Raw genomic sequence first — 21,828 nt, forward strand, 5'->3', positions numbered from 1 at the left:
GCTGGTTCAGTCTCTGGGTCTGGAAGATCCCCTGGAGAAGGAAATGGCAACCCACTCCAGTATTCTTGCCTGGGAAATCCCATGGTCAGAGGAGCCCAGTAGCCTACTGTCCATGGGGTCACAAAGTTGGACATGACTTAGCGACTAAACTATCAATTTCGTATTGCAAGGTAGTGATCCACCTTTTATACTCCTACCAGCTTTCTGTTGAAAGAATCCAAATGGTAGAATTAATTCAGAACAGTTTATTTTACCCTTGGAAAATTAGAAAAGGGTCTCATTCCTAACGGTCATCATACTGAAGAGCTTTGGTACAAAGAGCAAAGTTAGGGCACACATCACCCTCCAGTTGTCATCCAGCATGTTCGAGGGAAACATGCTAAGGTTCATCAGACAGCCTGCCCCTCCATATGAACCTAGTAGCATGTTCAGGCTGGGAGATAGGGCTAGAGACAAGAATAGGAACAGTGACGTCAGTTGGTAAATCTCGATCTACTACCCTGGTGGAAGCTGCAGATGGAGGGACCTGACGCTCTAGACCCACCCATGTGCCGCAGCTGTAGGATCAGTGCAGAAGTCACTGTGGAGGGTGGTCCTCAAGAGTAAGTGGGTGTAGAGGGCCTTCCTACCCCAACCAGCTTCACGTTAAGAGGTGGAACAATGATCTTCATGATCTAGAACAATCTAGACCAGTGCTGTCAGGTGAAACTCTTTACAGTAAGGGAAATGTTAAAAATCTGTGCTGTCCAATACGGTAGCCACTAGTTGTAGGACTTTTGAGCACTTGAAATGTAGTTAGGAGCTGAATAAGTACTAAAAGCCTTAAAAAGAGCTTTTCTCTTTTGTTTTTTTTTTTTGTCTTAAGGAGTTAGACAGTGTAAAAAAACTATCATAGCATTATTTATAATATTAAAAAGCTTGTATTGGAGTAACACAAATATACAATTTAAAGCAGTCTATTTCATAACCAGATAGTGGACTGCTGTGTAGCTATTAAAAATGCTGGTATACATTACATGCCAGTCAGGATGGCTGCTATCCAAAAGTCTACAAGCAATAAATGCTGGAGAGGGTGTGGAGAAAAGGGAACCCTCTTACACTGTTGGTGGGAATGCAAACTAGTACAGCCGCTATGGAGAACAGTGTGGAGATTTCTTAAAAAACTGGAACTAGAACTGCCATATGACCCAGCAATACCACTTCTGGGCATACACACTGAGGAAACCAGATCTGAAAGAGACACGTGCACCCCAATGTTCATTGCAGCACTGTTTATAATAGCCAGGACATGGAAGCAACCTAGATGCCCATCAGCAGACGAATGGATAAGGAAGCTGTGGTACATATACACCATGGAATATTACTCAGCCATTAAAAAGAATTCATTTGAATCAGTTCTAATGAGATGGATGAAACTGGAGCCTATTATACAGAGTGAAGTAAGCCAGAAAGATAAAGAACATTACAGCATACTAACACATATATATGGAATTTAGAAAGATGGTAATGATAACTCTATATGCAAAACAGAAAAAGAGACACAGATGTACAGAACAGACTTTTGGACTCTGTGGGAGAAGGCGGGGGTGGGATGTTTCGAGAGAACAGCATCGAAACATGTATATTATCTATAGTGAAACAGATCACCAGCCCAGGTTGGATGCATGAGACAAGTGCTCAGGCCTGGTGCACTGGGAAGACTCAGAGGGATTGGGTAGAGAGGGAGGTGGGAGCGGGGATTGGGATGGGGAATACATGTAAATCCATGGCTGATTCATGTCAATGTATGACAAAACCCACTACAATATTGTAAAGTAATTAGCCTCCAACTAATAAAAATAAATGAAAAAAAATGCTGGTACAGATAGACATTCATTGACAGAAAAGTTATTTCTAATATGTTAGGTAGAAAAAAGTTAGTTACAAAACTGTGGTTAGTGTGTTCCTATATTTTGGTGTACATATTTAAAAATATTATGTGTATGTGTTACATACACATGTACATAGATAGGATCTGGAACCTAGACTTCAAAAGGTTTATCTTAATACCTACTCTGCCATTTATTACCTTTGTGACTTTGTGTAAGTTGCTTAATCTCTGAGTCTCCTTAGGGTTTTTATATATAATGTTTATTTGACTGCGCCAGGTCTTAGTTGTGGCACGTGGGATCTTTGATCTTTCTTGTGGCATGTGAACTCTTTGCTGTGGCCGGGAATTCATTCTTGTGACACGTGGGATCTAGTTCCCTGACTAGGGATTGAACCTGGGTCCCCTGCTTTGGGAGTGTGGAGTCTTAGCCACTGGACCACCAGGGAAGTCCCAAGCCTCCTTTATTTTTCTACTGTGAAAGAGAGAGAGAAACAGTACCTATCTCATTGGATTCTCTTAAAGATTAAATGAAATAATGTGGCTGAATTACTTAGCTTGGTTCCTGTATAATTCTGTGATAAGGTCATATTAAATGGCAGCTTTTTCATGGTCATCATGATTGCTATTATCTCATGTGTGTGTGCACAGGAGAATGTTTAGGAGGTACATATCACAGTGTTACCAAATTGTCTTTAGTAGGATTACAGGTGTATTTTCTTCTTTGTGCTTTTCTGTGTCTTCTGATTCAGATATTGAAATTGAGCGTGTATTAGCTTTACAATTTAAAAATGTTTCAAACTTTCTATGTCATTAACATAAGACATACCAGTTAAGCAAAAATGACTTATGGTACGTGACTGAAAGATTTATGAGTTATAGATTTCATCACTCTTTTTAGAACTGTAACAACCATTTTCGTGGCTATAGAAAATCTATAAAATTATGGCCGATGGAAATATAGTAATATAATTGAAACACATTCCTGCATGTAGAATAATAATTTTAACCACACTTAAATTTGGGAAGAAACATAGTATACACTGAGTTATGTTTTAACCTGCATCCTTCATAATCAAAGCAAAAAATGTACATTTATTTCTATTTGGAAATGTTTCTGTTTTGTAATTGCTTATTTCTAGGGCCCAAATTCAGTAGCTCTAATGGTGGATTGTTGGCAAAGCAATAGATATCTAGTTAGGGTGTTGCTTTGGTGGATAGTCTTGAATTTTGTATTTACAAAATTTTTGGCAAATAGTCTTTTATACTTCACTTTGCTTAGAGTTCACGTTCTATGTTAAGTTCTGTCCTAGGCTCTGGGGAATAAGATGAATGAAAAAGGAGGATTCCAGCCCAGTACAGTATCTGATCAGAGTCTGTAAAGCAGTCAGATGGTATAAGGGGTATAACAGAGGTAAGTGAGAATAGTAGGGTATGTCAAAAACCAAAGTCTGCATACTCAGTAAAACAAAGCAGAAGGATGAGTTTATTGTGAGACTTCAACTCGTAAAGTGGGAAACTCAAGGCTATGGGAGCAGTGAGTTCTGAGTTGCTCACAGACTAAGGAATTTTTATGGGATAAATGTGGAAGTTTTTGGCTTTTTCAGTTGATTTGTTGCCTAGTGGTTTTCTTTTTGGACTTTGGATGGTTGGCTGAGTCATGTGAACAAGAAAGTCCAGAAGTGGCATGAAAGACTTGGCACAGACTTGGCACTTGGGAACTGGCTGGTGCCCTCCGTTGATTCCTGATAGGAGCTATAAATTCCTGTAAGTCAGATTTCCTTTTTACTTATAGTTGATCAACTTGGGTTGACCAACTTCACTTTATCCCTTTATAAGAGACTCTATTTTGGTTTGGTTCTGTAGGTACTAATGAAGAGTGCTTAGTTGTATGTGGAGAGAGGGTGGGTGGTGGGCAGAGAAAGATAAAAAGGGGCTATCAGGAAAAGGCTTCAAAAAGGAAAGGATGCTTGAGCTATTAATAAATCTTGAAGCTGAGTGTCTGAGCATTTGCAGATTGGGGTGGATCACTTTCTGGAGTGAAGGTCTGAGGCAGCATGGTGCATCAGGTTGCCTAGGGATGGTTTGGTGTGGCCTGAGACAGAATGCAAGCAAGAGGCCAGCCAGTGAGAGAGTGGGAGAATCAGGACTGTCCAGGGGCTTCAGTGCTGATATTTTCAGGAATATTTTTAGGATAAGAGAAACTGCTGACAAAGTAGCATTATTTTGTTTGATCAGATCTTTTTAAAAAAGTACTCACATTTAACAGATTGTGTAGATTTAGAACTGAAGTGTTCTGAACCATGGGAATTCATATGAGATCATGTTTTTTGTTTTTTTATGTGAGTGGATCTTACCATATCACTACATTGACAACTGAAACTATGTTAGTAATTCCTGACTTGAGAAAACCCTTCCTGAAGGATCTTTCAGCTCCTTCTTATTCCTTCCCTATTGTCTTAGTTCTTCCCCCCTCCTCACCACCTCAGCCTTACCAACCAATGACTTTCACAAGGTCTTGTTGCCACTGTTACAGGGACACCTTTAAAGAATTTGTGGGTTTCAAATTAAGGAAGGGAAAGAAGTTGGAAAAAGATATCAGGGTTTAATAGTTGATTTTGCCATACTGACTTGCTCTTAAGGAGGCCATTCTCTTCTGTACCATAATCCTATGTTGTTTGATTTGTTTTTTTCCTACTCTTTCTAAAATATCAAATCTTCAACCAATTAGATATTCATTTGGGCTAATGTTAGCAAATAATTCTAGAAAGGGTCGTAAGTGAACATCTGAGCATTCCTTCCCTATGAATTTTTCTGTCTCCATATTTAAAAAATATTGAAGTGTCTTACCTATTGTAACAGAGCCAAACATGTAAAACCACCTCTCTGAGCCATTAGTGCCCCTCTGTTCATAGCCAAGTGGTTTCTCCTCTTCATTGACTATCAAGGGCAGCCTGGCTTTTATTGTTATCTGGCTTTGTTTCCACCTTTCACCTTGGTTCAGAAAGTACGGAATGCCCACCATATGATTGGCCTTATTCTTCTCCTTGTAGTAAATAACAGTGAATAAGACAAGCATGATATCTATCCTCATGGAATTTATAGTTTCAGTGGAGAAAACTGTTCCTTTTAAGCTTCCTGAATACCTCTGGTAGAGGTTGACAAATCAATAGACATTTCTCTCAACAGTTGAAATCATGATCTGTTTTCCCTTCTGAGAGAAAGGAAGTTCTTCTTGGGTTTTATAACCATACATTTTCTCTCCTGGGAGAAGGCAGCTTCTACTTCTTGAGCACATATTTTGAGTCTTTGTGTGATCTGTGATCCTCTTTCTCTTAAATATCGCTTTTGCAGTTCCTTAAATTTTTTCTTCTTTTTTTCTCCCCTCAAAATAGCTCTCTGCTAATCAACCTTCTCATCTTTTCATGAAAACATTTCCTAGCAGTTTCATCTCTATGCTGATAATGCCCAGTTTTTTGTTTTTTTTGCTTCCAACTGAGCACTGCCTCCTGACTTAAAGATTCATGTCCAAGACCACCAGCAATTTGCTCTATGGACATCTCAGATTCATTAGGTCTGATTCTAAAGTCAGTGTTTTTCCTCCACCTCAAAGCTCTGATGCTTTTTCTTAAATTTGTGCTATTTACCTATTCAGTTTCTTGTAGCATCATAGGTCATTTGCCTTCAGCCTTTCAGTTCCTAAATCCTACTGATTATCTGTCCTGCCTTCTTTCTGTCCATCTCCTCCTTTCTATCCTTATTGCTGTTACCATTGTCAAGTACTATTCTCCATCCTTCTCTCTTTTAGATCTGTTGGCTTCGTCATTTCTAGTATCCGCCTTGGTCATGCTGCCACACTTCTGGGTCATAGGTAAATTACCTCAATTGATTCAGTCATGGAACCTATGCCCTGGACAACTTTTGACTTGTAGATTATATGAGAACTAAAAATATACCTAAAAGGAATTACTGATATTGACTATATGCATATATGGAATGACCGTACCTTTATCAAGTAATGTAAGTATGTATCTATATATAAAAATGTTAATCTGAAAAAATTAGGAAATGTATAAAAATATAAGTAATACAAGAGGTCATTTGTTAAATTCCAAATGAGTGGCACATATAACTGCCATAGGAATTTGGAAGAGCGTGAGATTTTTAATAATAAAGTCCTCAGTGAATGGGAAGGAAGAAAGGAAGTAGAAAGCTGGCAAGGGTAGTGGAGGATGGGGGGTAGATAAAAGGGAGAAAAAGATAATGCAAGGTAAATAGTAAGTTGAAGTTAGTAAAATTAAAAAGCAAGCTTTCTGTGGATGCTCTGGCTGCACAAAATACCTGATGTGGTTGCCATGTTAGTGAAAACAGTCTTTTTTTTTTTAATTTAATTTTTATTTTATATTGGAGTTGAGTTGATTTACAGTTTGTGTTTAGTTTCAAGTGTATAGCAAAGTGATTCAGTTATACATATACGTGTATCCATTCTTCTTCAGATTCTTTTCCCATTTAGGTTATTACAGAATATTGAGTAGACTTCCCTATGCTATACAGTAGATTCTAATTGAATATCTGTTTTGTTTATAGTAGTGTGTGTGTGTTAATTCCAAACTCCTAATTTATCTTCCCCTGTACCTTTACCCTTTAGTAACCATAAGTGAAAACACAGTCTTTTGATTTCATTCCCCTGCAGTCATTTAATTTAGGTACTGGACTATGTTCCTAGTCCTGGCTTGTCATTTTGCAGTTATCTGCCCTTATCAAACAGGTGATTGGGCAATAGATTGCAACCAGAACAAACACATCCTTTGACACCAAAAAAACACAACTTAAAATACATGCCCTCATGATTATTGTACATGTTGTACTTGTATCTCAGCTATTTGATCTTCTGTCATCATTGTAAAATTCTGAGATAGCCTAGCATTTTAAAAAGTCTGTAATTTAACTTTGTATCTACATTTGTGAAATGTCTATTCAACTTCTGTACCCACTGTTGAACAGTTTTTCTTTTTTTCTTAATGATTTTTCATGAGCTCTTTATATCAAGCAAATTAATCCCCTGGTGGCTTACAATTTGGTGATGTTTTCCAAGTTTGTTGTTAGCCTTTGTTTAGAATATGTTTTCTGTACAAGATAGTTTTATAGTCAGATTAATCCACCTTTTCCCTGTGGATTTTATTTAAAAGGAGCTTTCCTTAAAGTGGATGTTTAAGTTTATTGAAGAGTGTGATCAGAACTTATGTTGGAGAAGAATGTTTCAAAGAAGACAGTCTAGTAATTTTGACATTTTATATGTTCATTGTAAGCAGCCTTGAGTAGACATTAAATTTCAAAGCTCCAAAATCGTTCCAAGAAAGCTTACTTTAAGATTAATTTGTCCTTTTTGCATATGTGCTCTGCTAAACACAAAATTATGGAAAATGATAATATTGTGAACTATTTTAACTACTATAGTGATTTCTAGTTTTTTCCTAATCGTTTAACATATTTTCATAAAACCACATATGTCAGTCACATTGTGGCTCTTTTAAAAAATTAAAATTAAGAAATAGAATTTATTGATTAAATCTAATAGACCTCTAATATAAAAGAAATAATTTATTTCATTGTGGAAACTCATCCCTCTCAGTGTTTCCTCATAATACATATAAAGATTTCTTAGCAGAGTAGGAAGGAAGTAGTTTTTCCATTTAATGGAAACAATGTAGGGGACATTTCCTGAATTATATTTTGGTCAGATCATTTAGTAGCTTTCCTTATTACTGTTGTTAAAATTCCTGTGAGATCTTCAGGAACTATAAATGGTTAATTTATTTGAGCCTTGACTTCACTGCTTTTATCTTCTCTAGAAGCACAGTGCTATGAAATATGTTGAATTATTGGTACTGGTAATTTAGCCATTAATACTTAATCAAACCTGTACCTATAAATTGTGTTAGTGTATTTTCTTGAAATATCTGGGGTAGGTTGTCTGACCATTGATAATGCCTGTCATTGTGAGAAGTAGAGTGTCTAGCATGCGTTACTAGATAAGTTCCTTCAGAAAGCAAAAGTCCTTCCTTCTCCCTACACATCCTCAGTCAGCACCGTCTAGGACCTGGGGTCGGGAGGGGAAGAGATGAATGCCAGGGCTACTTGGTTGCCTGGTTTTACTAAAGAAAGTGCAAACTGTACATTTTTAGAAATGTAAGTTATAAAAATATGAGTTAGAGGTAATGCCAGGTAACTTGAGAGTACACCAAGCTAAACATAAGGTTTATCTAGGATGAAACTTGATAAAACTACTACTACTTTATTTTGCTGAATTAATTAATTACCAATTTCAAGTTATTTTTTAGGCTTATGAAATTTCTTGAACATTCTTACCTAATTTTGTTTGAAAGTTTCTTGTTGATAAAAAAAAATAACAGCATTTTTGAAACCAGTATTCTCTCAATGTGGAATAAATGTCATGTAACCATCATGTGGGAAATCAATTCTTGTACTGTTGGTTTCATTTTCTTACTCAACGGAACTTGTCGGGTACCTGCTTTGTGCCCAGGTCCTATGTTGTCAGTGGCTTTATAAATATTCATCCGAAAAGAAGAGCGCTGAGCTCTCTTATAGATCATAGAAGTCTGCCCTGGCAAATTTAGAATATAATATAGAGGGATTTCATTTGACACTTGCTCCTAGAAGGTGAGTAGTAAAGGAGTTCTCAGGTTCAGTGTGTTCAGGGCATGATGAGAATATCTGTTAGTAACACTCTTCTTGCTGGCTGAATCTCTGTCATTCTCAGTTTCCTCTATCCAACGAGCATACTTCTCTCATTTTCCAGACTAGGTCATGTCTGTGTATATGTCTATTCTGTATTTTTCTTAATGGCCTCATCATGATTATAGCTTTAAAATTTGATTAATCTCTTAATCTGCTTGTCTCTGTTAAGCCATTAACAGAGGCTTAACAGAGGCTCCCTGTGCCTGAAATTTGCTGGGCACTTAAATATTTATTAATGAATTGTGACTTTTAAAAGTCATTGCTACCTGCTGGGTATTTTCCGACATGTTTTTGCTTCATCTCCACGTCCCAGGGCAAGGTTTTATGGGAGATGATAGGTAATGGGCAGAATTCTGTGCAGTGGAGACCTTGGGAACCCGTTCGTGATTGTATAGGGAGTATTCTGAAGGTGAAGGCCGCAGCGTATGTCAGTTATGACACCCCCTTTATTAGGGCAAAGCTTACACTTCCTAACCTGGATATTATCTACTTGCCTCACCTTTGGTTAAAATCTTTACAATTCAGTTTTATCTTGAATCTCAGGTTCTCCCCTCATCAATAAATTATTTGTAAGAAAAATAGATTTAGCCTTTGGCATGCATGCGTGCGTGCTAAGTTGCTTCAGTTCTGTCTGACTCTCTGTGACCCTATGGACTGCCGCCCACCCAGTTCCTCGATCCTTGGGGTTCTCTAGGCAAGAATACTGGAGTGGGTTGCCATTTCCTACTCCAGCCTTTGCTGTAGATACTCTTATTAAATGTTTTGTTTGCAGGTTTAACCTTTGGAGCCATTTAAGATTTTAGGATGGGAGAGTTAACATTATTAGACTTCTTATTTGAGGAAGATATTTTGATTTCAGTGCATGGGATGTAGTAGGTGATATGCATGTCAGTGCATGAGGAGATAGATGACAGGTCCTCACTCAGTTAATTCAGCCAGCATTTGTTGAATGCCTACCCTGTGTCTGGCTTGTTGACGGGAAATGTAGAGATGGAAGATAGTTCCTACATACTAGAACCATACTGGTTTAATCAGTTCGATCAAACCAGTCAATCCTAAAGGAAATCAACCCTGAATATTCATTGGAAGGACTAATGCTGAAGCTCCACTACTTTGGCCACCTGATGCAAAGAGCTGACTCATTGGAAAAGACCCTGATGCTGGGAAAGATTGAAGGCAGGAGAAGGGGACGACAGAGGACGAGATGGTTGGATGGCATCATTGACTCAATGGACATGAGTTTGATCAAGTTCTGGGAGATGGTGAAGGGCAGGGAAGCCTGGCGTGCTGCAGTCCATGGGGTTACAGAGATTCAGACACAACTGAGCAATTGAACAACAGCAGAGAACCATGTATTGGGGGGGGGAGCTCAATAATTGAACTATGTCCTAATTTAATTAATGTTGTATTCAGAGAAATACAGTATGGAAGGAACACAGAAGAGGTAACCACTGAAACTAGGAGTTTCAGGGAAGGCTTTTTAGAGGCAGTGGTAAACCAGTCCTTTCTAAAATGCAAGTAGGGGTTAATCAGGCAAAAAGGATAGGAAAAATCTGTCCAGGCAGAGACAAGAGCACATGTGTAAATACCAGTTAAGGGTTCATTTTGATTATCAAGGTGAGAATTCCTGAGTGATATTTAAAAGATGTCATATACAGCACTTGAACACTAGTTTTAAGGTTTTGCTTGCCTTGGTGATTGGGACATACTGATGTAATTCCGAGAATAGTGGACCCACTAAGGGGTAGAGGTGAGCAAGCGATGTTCAGTTTTGGATCTGTGGTTTTTGAGGTACAGTGGATTTCCATATGTATTTATGAATGCACAGTTGGAAACTAGTGTGAGTTTAACCGTGAGATGAGGGGTAAAGATTGACATTTGGGATTCTCCATAGGAGTCGTGGCTAAACCTCAGACACATGGCTAAGATAGCAAAAGAGACTGCAGAATAGAAGAGAAGAAAAAGAAGAGGACTAGAGACAAGAGGAGAATCAGAAAATTCTTTTTTCCTTTTTAAGGCAGGATCTAAATAAGGAGTTTTAAGTTAGTTTATTTTTTCTCCTCATTATATTTCAAGGAGAAAAAAAGGATAAATGAGGAAATACACATCTTTTCATATTTATTGAAACCCTAAGACATTAAAAATATGCCTAAAGTCAAAGGTAAATTTAGTTTTGATAATTGTGAAGGTAGGGAACGTTTTTGGCAAGGATCATTGAAGCAAGAAAAGATTTTCAGATAATCCCTCAGTGAAACAATGCTCCTGAGAATTCCAGATAATTGAGATTTTACTTTATAAACTCTTTATTTTGAATTGCATCTGTTTTTTTAATATTTAAAGTTCATATATTCAGAATGCAATTGATTTATAGGAAGTGTATTCTGTTTTCTCATGGAATACATTGCATAAAGGATTAAACACTCACACTTTTATTTATTTATTTATTTTTTATTTTATTTATTTTTTTTATTAGTTGGAGGCCAATCACTTCACAACATTTCAGTGGGTTTTGTCATACATTGATATGAATCAGCCATGGATTTACACGTATTCCCCATCCCAATCCCCGCTCCCACCTCCCTCTCCATCCGATTCCTCTGGGTCCTCCCAGTGCACCAGGCCCGAGCACTTGTCTCATGCATCCCACCTGGGCTAGTGATCTGTTTCACCATAGATAGTATACATGCTGTTCTTTTGAAATATCCCACCCTCACATTCTCCCACAGAGTTCAAAAGTCTGTTCTGTATTTCTGTGTCTCTTTTTCTGTTCTGCATATAGGGTTATCGTTATCACCTTTCTAAATTCCATATACATGTGTCAGTATGCTGTAATGTTCTTTATCTTTCTGGCTTACTTCACTCTGTATAGGGGGCTCCAGTTTCATCCATCTCATTAGGACTGGTTCAAATGAATTCTTTTTAATGGCTGAGTAATATTCCATGGTGTATATGTACCACAGCTTCCTTATCCATTCATCTGCTGATGGGCATCTAGGTTGCTTCCATGTCCTGGCTATTATAAACAGTGCTGCGATGAACATTGGGGTGCACGTGTCTCTTTCAGATCTGGTTTCCTCAGTAACACTCACACTTTTAAAAGAACATATATGCGATCGTAGTCACAGAATGTAAACTTCTTATTTACTGCAGCCCTCACATGGTTTCATGTCTCTTTCTCAGACCAAGTACTTGAAGTCAGAGAAAAGGAAACTAGACTGTTGCAAAGTGTAAAGTGAAATGGCCTTCTTATAACTATACTGTTATTATAGAATCTACTGGAGTCTCAGGCACTTTGGGAAGGAGATGTGATGGCAGGAGGTGGTGTGATGGCATTCCCCGTCGCAGCATCTCTGTGGCAAACAGTATCTCTGACTGCCTGAAGTGCTTAGCCCTTCTCACTTATGTGCAATGATAACAACTATTGCTTATCATGAACTTGTTGCATGCCATGCATGGTACATGCATCATCTCATTCAGTCCTCATAACATCCTTGCCAGGAGTGGTTGGTGTAAGAGTAACAACTGTAATTTGCCAAGTATTTAATATTTTGCAAGCATTGTGTTATACAGTTAATGTACATTCATTTAATCCTTACAGAAACTATATGTTTGTCAGTAGATGTTTTTATTCCTCCATGAGGCTCAGAGGGGTTGAGCAACTTGGTTTATATCATATGGCTGTGGTCAGGGCTCAGACTCAGGTCTCTGAATCCTAAAATCTGTACTCTCTGCATTGTACCAACTATCTCACTATTAACTTTCGTTGGGTGATGATGGGGAACATTGACCTCCTAGAAGCCTATGACAAGTACCTAAGCAGTGTCAATAGAATAAAAAAAAGCAAAAAATTCAGGCCACCTTGAACCAGGGCTGGTGTACTGTTTTCTAGACCCCTCTTCAGAGTGTGAGTGCCACCTGCTGGAAGGTTGTTGTTTCTCTGTGTGTGTGGAGTCCTGAGAAGGTTGCCACAGGTGTGAAAGTGTCAGGTTTCAAAACGCTAATTCTTAAATTTCAGTTTAGGAATGCTAGGGCATTTTGAAGTTAGGTGAATCTCCTATTTGTCATAAAGTTTGTTTCCTCTTTTATCTTCTTTTTTATTTTGCAGGAGGGAAGGGTTACACACTTTAAAAAAAGATACACTCATTGAATGCTTTCTAAAATAAAGTTTTCTAAAAATAAAGATCAATGGTCAAATGGATCATACTGTTACTTATAACAGATCAAATAAGAATAAAAAATTGGAGTTACTTTGAGATAAGTGAGTTATTGAAGTATAAGAGGACCCTTTCCATTTAGATACCCTGAAAAAGGAATCTGGAAGCCCTGGGGCATCAGAGACTTAGAGAAAAGAAAGTACAGATGAAAGAGGGAGAAAGATGTGGGGATAAAAATACAAATGGATTCTGTAATTGTTAGTCTAGCACAAGGCTCCCCAAATGGAGCCAGGATTCTAAGTAGTGCTTTAGAGAAAAAAGTTTAGGATTATAGCTTTAGATTGTTTAGGACAGTGAAAAGTAGACACTTTATAGTCACTTAGATGCCCGCATGGAAGGTGGATCAGATAAAGTCTTGGCATGCCCACTGCACGTTCTTCATTAAGGCTCCTTTGGGATCACGTTAGTGCTCTGTGTCTGGCACAGGAAATGTTATCACTTAGTATGGGATTTTCACAGGAAAATCATGCTATACTAAACTGCTCTTTATGTGATTAAAGCATGTTTACAGTTGTATGATGTCATGTTGAACAAATATCTGTGACACGAGATTAAAGTTCATTGGTAAAATCTGATATTGCCAAGAATTTGGGGAAGCACAAGTACAAGCATCTCCTTTCTTTTATCCCTTCTCAGATCAACTGTATAAGAAGCTTAGCTTGCATGATAGTATCTTATCTTAGCAGGTAGAATTCTGGAGAGAAGGAGCTGTTTGTGTGTGTGTGTGTGTGTGTGTGTGTATGCATGTGTGTAAAATACAAAGGTAATGCTAAAGAAAACTTGTAAAGTAGAAAAATAGGAAGAAAGAAAAAAAACACATTATTCACTATCTAGCGATAATTATATTAATGTTGTGGTATATTTCCTCTTTTATAAATGTATTTTATATTTTGCACATTTTATTTTTTTTAATAGAAAAGCATACAAATTTTATTTGATGTTAAGCTTTGTGTGACACAGGGGCCTTCACAGAAGTGAAAATGCCAAGAAATGGGTAGGCCTGAGACCTGATATGCCATTTTTAACAAAGAGCAATTAATTGTAGAGACGTCACAAGACAAAGGAAAGGGTTTTAGAATTTGAGGGGCTGCACAGTGTGGGAAGGTAAATATATAGGGGAAACCAGTGGGAGATAAGGGCTGTCTTAGCATAGTTTGTTTGTGCTGGTCCAATGCAGTGCCGACTTTCTGTCTTTTTCATGGTCATAAAACTTCCCTGGGAGAGGGGATTTATGGCAGTCCTCAGTTCTTAGTGTCTACTTTTATCAGATAAGGGAACCTCCAGGAAGGCTTCTTTCTCCATCTGTTGAACCACAGATGCCTTCACTGCAGACTCGTGCTTATGCCGAGGCGTCACATTTTGGGCTGGCATGTTTTAATTTCCTTCACCTTCCCCCCGAATAAAAGATGAAATTTAGATCTGATGAAGGCAAAGAAATGGGAAATTTTGTTCCAGCTTGCCTGGTTGGGGGTGGGGGGGAACATACTGTTTCCCTTTCTTGAATTTTTTTTTTAATGGAAGTATATTTGACCTATAACACTGTCTTTGTTCCAGGTGCACACCATGGTAATTTGATATTTCTGTACGTTGCAAAATCATCACCCCATAGCCTTTTTTATATCACATCACAGTATTGTAGCATAAGTCCTTTTTCATGTATTTTAAAACTCTTGACATATATATTTGAGACTGTGATATATGGATATACCATAAATTACTTATCAGTTTTCTTAGTATTGGCCATTTGTGTTGTTTACTGTTTTTGTTTGTTCAGTAAATAGAGACAGAGAATGCACTTGTGTGGCATTTGTAGCATATTTATTTTTTGCTAGCCTTGAAAGTAATCACTGATTTGGTCAGCCTGTTTCAGTTCCTCACGTGTCTCCCTTTGTTCCCTGTTCCTTTGTATCATTTTCTTCAGGATTTTGTAGCATTTATCGCATTCACAACCCTTTTAGGAATACCCCATAGGACCCCTTTGCTTTCCCAGTTCTATTCCAGGTTAAATATCTCACCCTGAGCCATTAGAGCTATGTTTCTGTTCTTTACATCAAGCCAGCACCCTTATACTTTTGCTAAGAGTGGGTGCTAGTTGAGAGAACAATTCCTTTTTAAGCCTAAAGTAAATGTAGCTTGTGGAAAGTTTGAGTCCCTAGAAGAACTATGTTAGACATAGTCTAGTCAACGTATTAAAAAGACAAAATCATTCAAAATGCCTTTTGAAAAGATAGCAACATTTTATAATATTCCAAGCTACTTACTGGTTGATTTTTGTAAGAATCAGGTAAATTCAGTAGATTTAATTCTTTTGACAAATATTTATCGAGTACTTACTGTGTGTTCATGACCATAAGCACTAGGAATATAAAACCAGCAGAAACTTTGCCTTCTTGGAGCTTGTATGTTAATGGAGAGAGACACACAATAAATAATATAAAATAAATAAACAATACCTAGGTCCTCTACTCCTTAAATGAAACCTGGGGAACAGATGTGTTTTCTTTTTTTTTTTCCAGATGTGTTTTCAATAGTTTTTTTTTTTAATTTTAGATAATATGGTGTGTGTGTGTATATATATATATATGTATATATATATATACATATATATATAAATATAAAAATTATATATTACCTAATACCCAGGGGGAATTCCGATGCACCAATCAAATCTAGTAGTTCCTCTTTCATATTAGATATATGAGCATTCACACTCAGTTGGATAAAGACTATAGCAGCTTCATGTTACTGCCAATGAGATACTTCTGTAAAATGAATATTAAAGGATAATTTTCAAAATAGATAAAATTATGACTGTGATCCAGATATAAAATGAGCACATTTTAAAGATTTTATTTAACTTATTAAATGAAGGAACCTAGTAGATACTATAACCCGTTCACAGAAGAATCTATGGGCTTCCCAGGTATTGCTAGTGGTAAAGAACCTGCCTGCCAATGCAGGAGACATAAGAGGTGTGGGTTCCATCCCTGGGTTGGGAAGATCCCCTGGATGAGGAAATGGCAACCCACTCCAGTATTCTTGCCTGGAGAATCCCATGGACAGAGGAGCCTGGCGGGTTATAGTCCATAGAGTCACAAAGCCTCAGACATAACTGAAGTGACTGAGCATGCAAAGAAGTCTATAGGACAGATGCATTTGTAGATCAGGAATATTAAAATGATGTCCAAGTTAAGGTAACTTTAGCATCTTCCACGATGGGAGAGTGAATGTAGATAAGCAAGAATTATTCTGCATTATCATTAGTTATCTATCATGTACAGAGTTGTACAATAGCTTCCATAGCAACAGAATCAGATAACCTGAAAGAATGTGCCTCTGACAATGCATTTTTTCCATTGAAGTGTAAAAATTTTTTTCCTACCCGAGTTACTAGAAAACGTCTGGTTTTCTGAGCTCTCTAGAATTATACCTAAGGGATATAGAGCTATATACTATGTTCAATAGTGATAATACTTTGCAGAAAAATAAAGAAGCAGAGGGATAGTTATAGTTTTAAATAGAAGGACCAGAAAAGACCTGGGGAGAATCCTGAGGACTGAGAACTTTTGCCTGAGTAACTGGAATGATGGTGTTGCTGTTAACTAAGGCTGGGGACGAGCAGCTGGGGTAGAGGGCCGGGGAGGTGGAGATGACAACCTCAGTGTGACTTTCAGAAGTTCAAGTAGAGATGTTGAGGCATTTTAGATATATACACACAGCTGGACTTTAGGGAGTATGTGTTGACTAGAAAGAAATGTTGGGAGTTAATGTGTATAGGTGACATTTAAGACCTCCAAACTGGATGAGATCACTTAGAAAAGCTCCTTCTACATGCCATACCTTGGGCTAGTTCCTGTAGAGATAAATTTAAAATTGTCTTTGCCCTCAAGGAGCTTATGGTCTACTAGGGGAGGCAGATGTAAAGTGAAAACAGTATAAAATTATATCAATACAACTATACATCAGGTACACATGATTAGGTAAAGTCATATCTGAGTCATCCTAAACTCTATCACCCTCAAAGTCACTTGTCCAGTGGCCCAGCCATCAGATTATAGGCACAGAAGAAAGTCACAGCGTGGTACCTTTTATATCAGCTGGCTTCTCCACTAACCCACTGCACCCAGCATGTTTCTCGTGATACTGGAGAACCTCACTGGTGACACTTCTGCATGGCCTACAAGCCTCCTCATTATTTGGCCTTTGCCTTATTGCTTGCTTTAATTCCTCAGTTCTGTCCCTAGTGACAGAGATGATCAGTTTTGTATTTTTTTTTTATTGCTGTATAGCTGATGTACAATATTATGTAGGTTACCAGTGTACAGTATAGTGAGTCACAATTTTAAAAGGTTATACTCCATTTATAGTCATTATAAAATTTTGGCATGCTCCGTGTTGTACAATACATCCTTGTAGCTTATTTTGCACCTAGTAATTTGTGCCTCTTAATCCCGTATCCCTAGATGGACCGCCCTCCCATTGGTTACCACTAGTTTGTTGTCTTTATCTGTGAGCCTGCTTCTTTTTGTTATGCTCACTAGTTTGTTGTATTTTTTAGATTCGACATATAAGTGATGCATACAGTATTTGTCTTTCTCTGACTTATTTCACTTAGCATAATGCCCTCCAAGTCCGTCCATGTTGCTGCAAATGGCAAGATTCTTATTTTCATGCTTGTAGTCTGTATTTTGAAACACCATTCTGATTGTAGAGTGAAAAATGAATTAGGAGAGGGAATAAAACAAACATAGTTTGCTATTTCTTAGTCTCAGCTTGCCTTCACATTGATATTTAGTCATTTATAAAGACCTGTAGGGTTGGAATTCTCTGGTGGTACAGTGGTTAGGACTGCACGCTTTCATTGCAGGAGTTACGGGTTCAATCCCCAGTCAGGGAACTAAGATCCCAAATACCATTTCACATGCCCCCTGCCAAAAAAAAAAAAAAAAAAGACCGGAAAGGTAGAAAAAGTATAATAGGTATGCAGAAATTGCAAGTGTATGTTGCTATACAGTGCAATTTTGGGGACTAGGAGAAATTTTCTAGTAAATGCATGGTGTTGCAAACTTTACCCTCTTCCCTCCTGTATTTCATAGAAAAGATAACCTGAATGGCAATTTCTTTAAAAAATATATATATATATATATATATATATATATATATATAATTACTATAGGATCCAGCAATTCTACTTTTTGAGTATATTAAAAAAATTGAAAGCAAGGATTCAAATAGATGTTTGTACATCAGTCTTCAAGGCAGTGTTATTCATAATAACCAAAGGTGAAATCAACTCAAATGTCCATAGGATGATGGGAGGGATGAATGAATAAGTAAATGTGGTATATGCATACAATGAAATATTATTAATATTTACCCTTAAAAAGAAAGGGACTTCTTTCCTATATGGATACATCCATAGAACATGGATGAATCTGTTGTCTTTTCACGTGAAGACACGTGAAGTGAAAGAAGCCAGACACCAAAGAACAAATATTGAACAGTTGCATTTATATGAAGTACTTGGAATCGTCAAATTTCTAGAGAGAGAAAGGAGAATGGGAGGACATGGGAATGGGAGATATTGTGTAATAGGACACAATATTGTGTAATGAAAAGGTTCTGGAGAAGGGATAGAGTGGTGGTTCTTGAATACAGTGTACTTAATGCTACTGAACTACACACTTAAAAATAGTTAAAATGGTAAATTTTATGTATATTTTACCACAAAAAAGTGACCTGTAAATACCTTGGAGTTGTAAGAAAGAACCAGAAAGGTTCCTATAAACTAATACTGTTATGACAAAACCCACTGGAAAAAAAAAAAAATTAAAAAAAAAAAAAAAAATGTAAACCTGAAAAAAAAAAAAAAAAAACTAATACTGTGCTGATAATGAAAGATTTACAAGAAAGTAAAAAATAAGTGCTATCTTTTGTGTAAATATTCATACTTGCTTTCCTTTGCATAAATAGTTGGAAGACTAATCAAGCAACTAAAAAAAATTACTTCTAGCAGGGAGGACAGCCTGTGGTCACTGGGGGAAGGAGTGGTAATGAGGCATTTCAATGTATTTCCTTTAACGTACATTTGATTTTTGAACTGTGTAGATGTGTTACCTATTTGAAATAATGTTTAAACATGGAACTTAAGGTGGATTCACTGTAGAGGGCTCAGTAATTTGTAGTCACAAAAAAACATAATTTTTTAGAGGTGTTGATTAAATACCGCTACATGTGACATGCCCTCTCCCAGACAAATGGAGTCCAGGGTTCAGGGGTTGTGCCAGTGTTTGGTGTTTTGGGAGCTTGGTTTAGGTACAGAAGTGAGTTTTACCTCTCCTTCCCCTGCAGGCAGGAAAGAGGACATATTCTGGGTAGACATTTAATAAAGTCAAACTCTCTAATTAAATATTTTTCTCTGCCTCATTGATCTGTTTGTATGTCTGTCTTCCCTTCTACATTGTGGGAACAGATGACAAGGACTTTAGTGGAACTGGAAAAAGCATGGACTTTGGAATCAGGCAGAACTATCTAAATTCAAACCTCTTCTCTTTCTAATGTTTGACTTTGGTCAAGTTATTTTTTTACACTGAACCCGAGCTTCTGTGTATATCATAGGGTTGTTGGAAGGATTAAGTAAGAGAAGAAACAGATACAGATATATACAATCACCTTGCACATAGAAATTATTCAGTAGGAGCTTTGTCCCCTCTTTCTGTGTTTTCCATGGAGCTTTACATTTAAAAGGCATTTGAAGTATTTAACAAATTGAGTGTGTTTATACCTGTTAAGTCTGAACCCTAGTTAAGGATGGTGTGAGGCGGGCATATTTAGAAGACTTCCACCTTGAACAGCTGTTATTGTTGCTAAATATTTTACCAAGCAACTGCCTGTTATGGGCCAAGAACTAAGTTTTCACTTGCTGATATGGTCTATCTTTCCTTCTTCTTATCAGAGTCCAGCTTGAAGCTTCTGCTTTGTGAAAGGCCTAGTCTTTTCTCTGTTTATAGGACCTCTTTTCTATATCAGTTTTATCAGTGGGTTTGAGAGTCATTCTCTTATGCTCACTACTCTTCTGAAAAACCTGTCTCATGCTCTAGGCATGGGTAAGTTAGTTCAGTTCAGTTCAGTCGCTCAGTCATGTCCGACTCTGCGACCCCATGAATCGCAGCATGTCAGGCCTCACTGTCCATCACCAACTCCCGGAGTTTACTCAAACTCATGTCCATCGAGTCGGTGATGTCATCCAGCCATCTCATCCTCTCTCGTCCCCTTCTCCTCCTGCCGCCAATCCCTCGTCAGGGTCTTTTCCAATGAGTCAACTCTTCACATGAGGTGGCCAAAGTACTGGAGTTTCAGCTTCAGCGTCAGTCCTTCCAATGAACACCCAGGACTGATATCTCTTTTAGGATGGACTGGTTGGATCTCCTTGCAGTCCAAGGGACTCTCAAGAGTCTTCTCCAACACCACAGTTCAAAAGCATCAATTTTTCGGCGCTCAGCTTTCTTCACATTCCAACTCTCACATCCATACATGACCACTGGAAAAACCATAGCCTTAAGTTAGATAGGGATTGTTAAATATCTTTCCGCCTTTTGTCAAATTGAGCACATACTATGCTGGAGTGGATATAAACAGTATTCCTGCTTCCCTAGAAGCCTTTCCTCTAGTTTAAAAAAAAAAAAATTATACACATGCCAAAATACACTTCATTATTTAGCAATATGATATTACTTTTGTTTACTATTTTACATCTTGCCATGTAAAAGGATTCCATTTTCCAAACATACATATACAGAGAAAGGATTGGAAAGAGATGTACCAAGATGTTGACAGAGCTTATCTCTAAGTTGTGGTATTTGGGTGGTGGTGTTGCTTTTTTTTTTTATGCTAGTTATCTGGGTTGTCTAAATTTTCAAAAATTTCATTTTGAAGTTATGGGAAGTGCATTATCCTCTTTGCTAACAGAATAGTGACCCTTCTCTTCCTCTTGCCTTCAGCTTTTGCGAGAGTTGAAGCACCCCAATGTGATCGCCCTGCAGAAGGTGTTCCTTTCTCACAGTGACAGGAAGGTGTGGCTCCTGTTTGATTATGCAGAACATGATTTATGGGTAAGTCTAAACTCACTTTATCTTTAGGATAATAATTTTATATAGGTATGAAGAATAAGTATATGTGCTCCATACTGCTAATGCACAGAAAGGAAAACTTGCTCTGTTGACCGTAGTGCAAAATAAATATACTAAAGGTAAATTTTGATTTAAAAGAATTAGATAAATAAACATTTACATCCTGTTTTATAGTATTTGTCACATTCAGAAATTTCACTTCAAAAAATGTTCCTGAGTGGAAGATTGTAGTTTTAGGTAATTAATGGCAGTTTCCTAATAAGTTCCAGGGAAATTACTTTCTTTTGCACTGCACACAGTAGTTAATATCTAACAGTTATGTGCTTGTGAATAGTTTTCCTCTCTTAAGTGAAGGTCCCTCTCTTGCAGCATTTTGCCATTTAAAATTCACTCCACCAAACAAATATGGACAGGTCTGCAAATATTAGGGATTTTTTTAAACTATATAAAAGAAGCCAAAAATTCTAATTTCACATGTTTAAAGTTAGGAATCAAGTCATTTAAACATTTTATCCCAGGAGCTGCCAAAAGTAAAAAAACAAATTCAAACTTGGCAGTAAGTTCAAACTTTGGATAATTAAATTTTGATTCAATAGAATGTGGTTTGTCATTTATATAAATTATAACTCTTTTCAAGAATAACTTTAACAGACTAATAGACCTTGAAAGAAATTTCCTTATAGCAGATATTTACAAGAACCTCTTCTGTCACTGATATCTAGTACCCATGTTGGCATGTTTTGGGCAAATGTTGGATGGAGATGGAGGTGGATGTGGGAGTGCAGGGGGCAGGTGGAATTTCTTCCCCTTCCACAATATAACATGTACATAAAAATTTGGATGTGATGATCCAGTTACA

General features: G+C 37.4%; 1 protein-coding gene across 5 annotated transcripts in view; it reads left to right on the forward strand.

The window, feature by feature from the left end:
• Nucleotides 1-21,828, forward strand: part of CDK19 (cyclin dependent kinase 19) — a 270,457-nt gene that overhangs the window by 195,683 nt on the left and 52,946 nt on the right. For all 5 annotated transcript variants that reach the window (XR_009690968.1, XM_061131788.1, XM_061131787.1 and 2 more), the window contains one exon: nucleotides 20,841-20,951. Coding sequence is in view for 4 of the 5 variants with exons in the window: in XM_061131788.1 (XP_060987771.1) it covers nucleotides 20,841-20,951 (111 nt within the window). In the remaining variant the exon portion in view is untranslated. The remainder of the gene's footprint in view (nucleotides 1-20,840; nucleotides 20,952-21,828) is intronic.

Source organism: Dama dama, chromosome 28 (genome assembly GCF_033118175.1).
Source record: "Dama dama isolate Ldn47 chromosome 28, ASM3311817v1, whole genome shotgun sequence".
Lineage (NCBI taxonomy): Eukaryota > Metazoa > Chordata > Mammalia > Artiodactyla > Cervidae > Dama > Dama dama.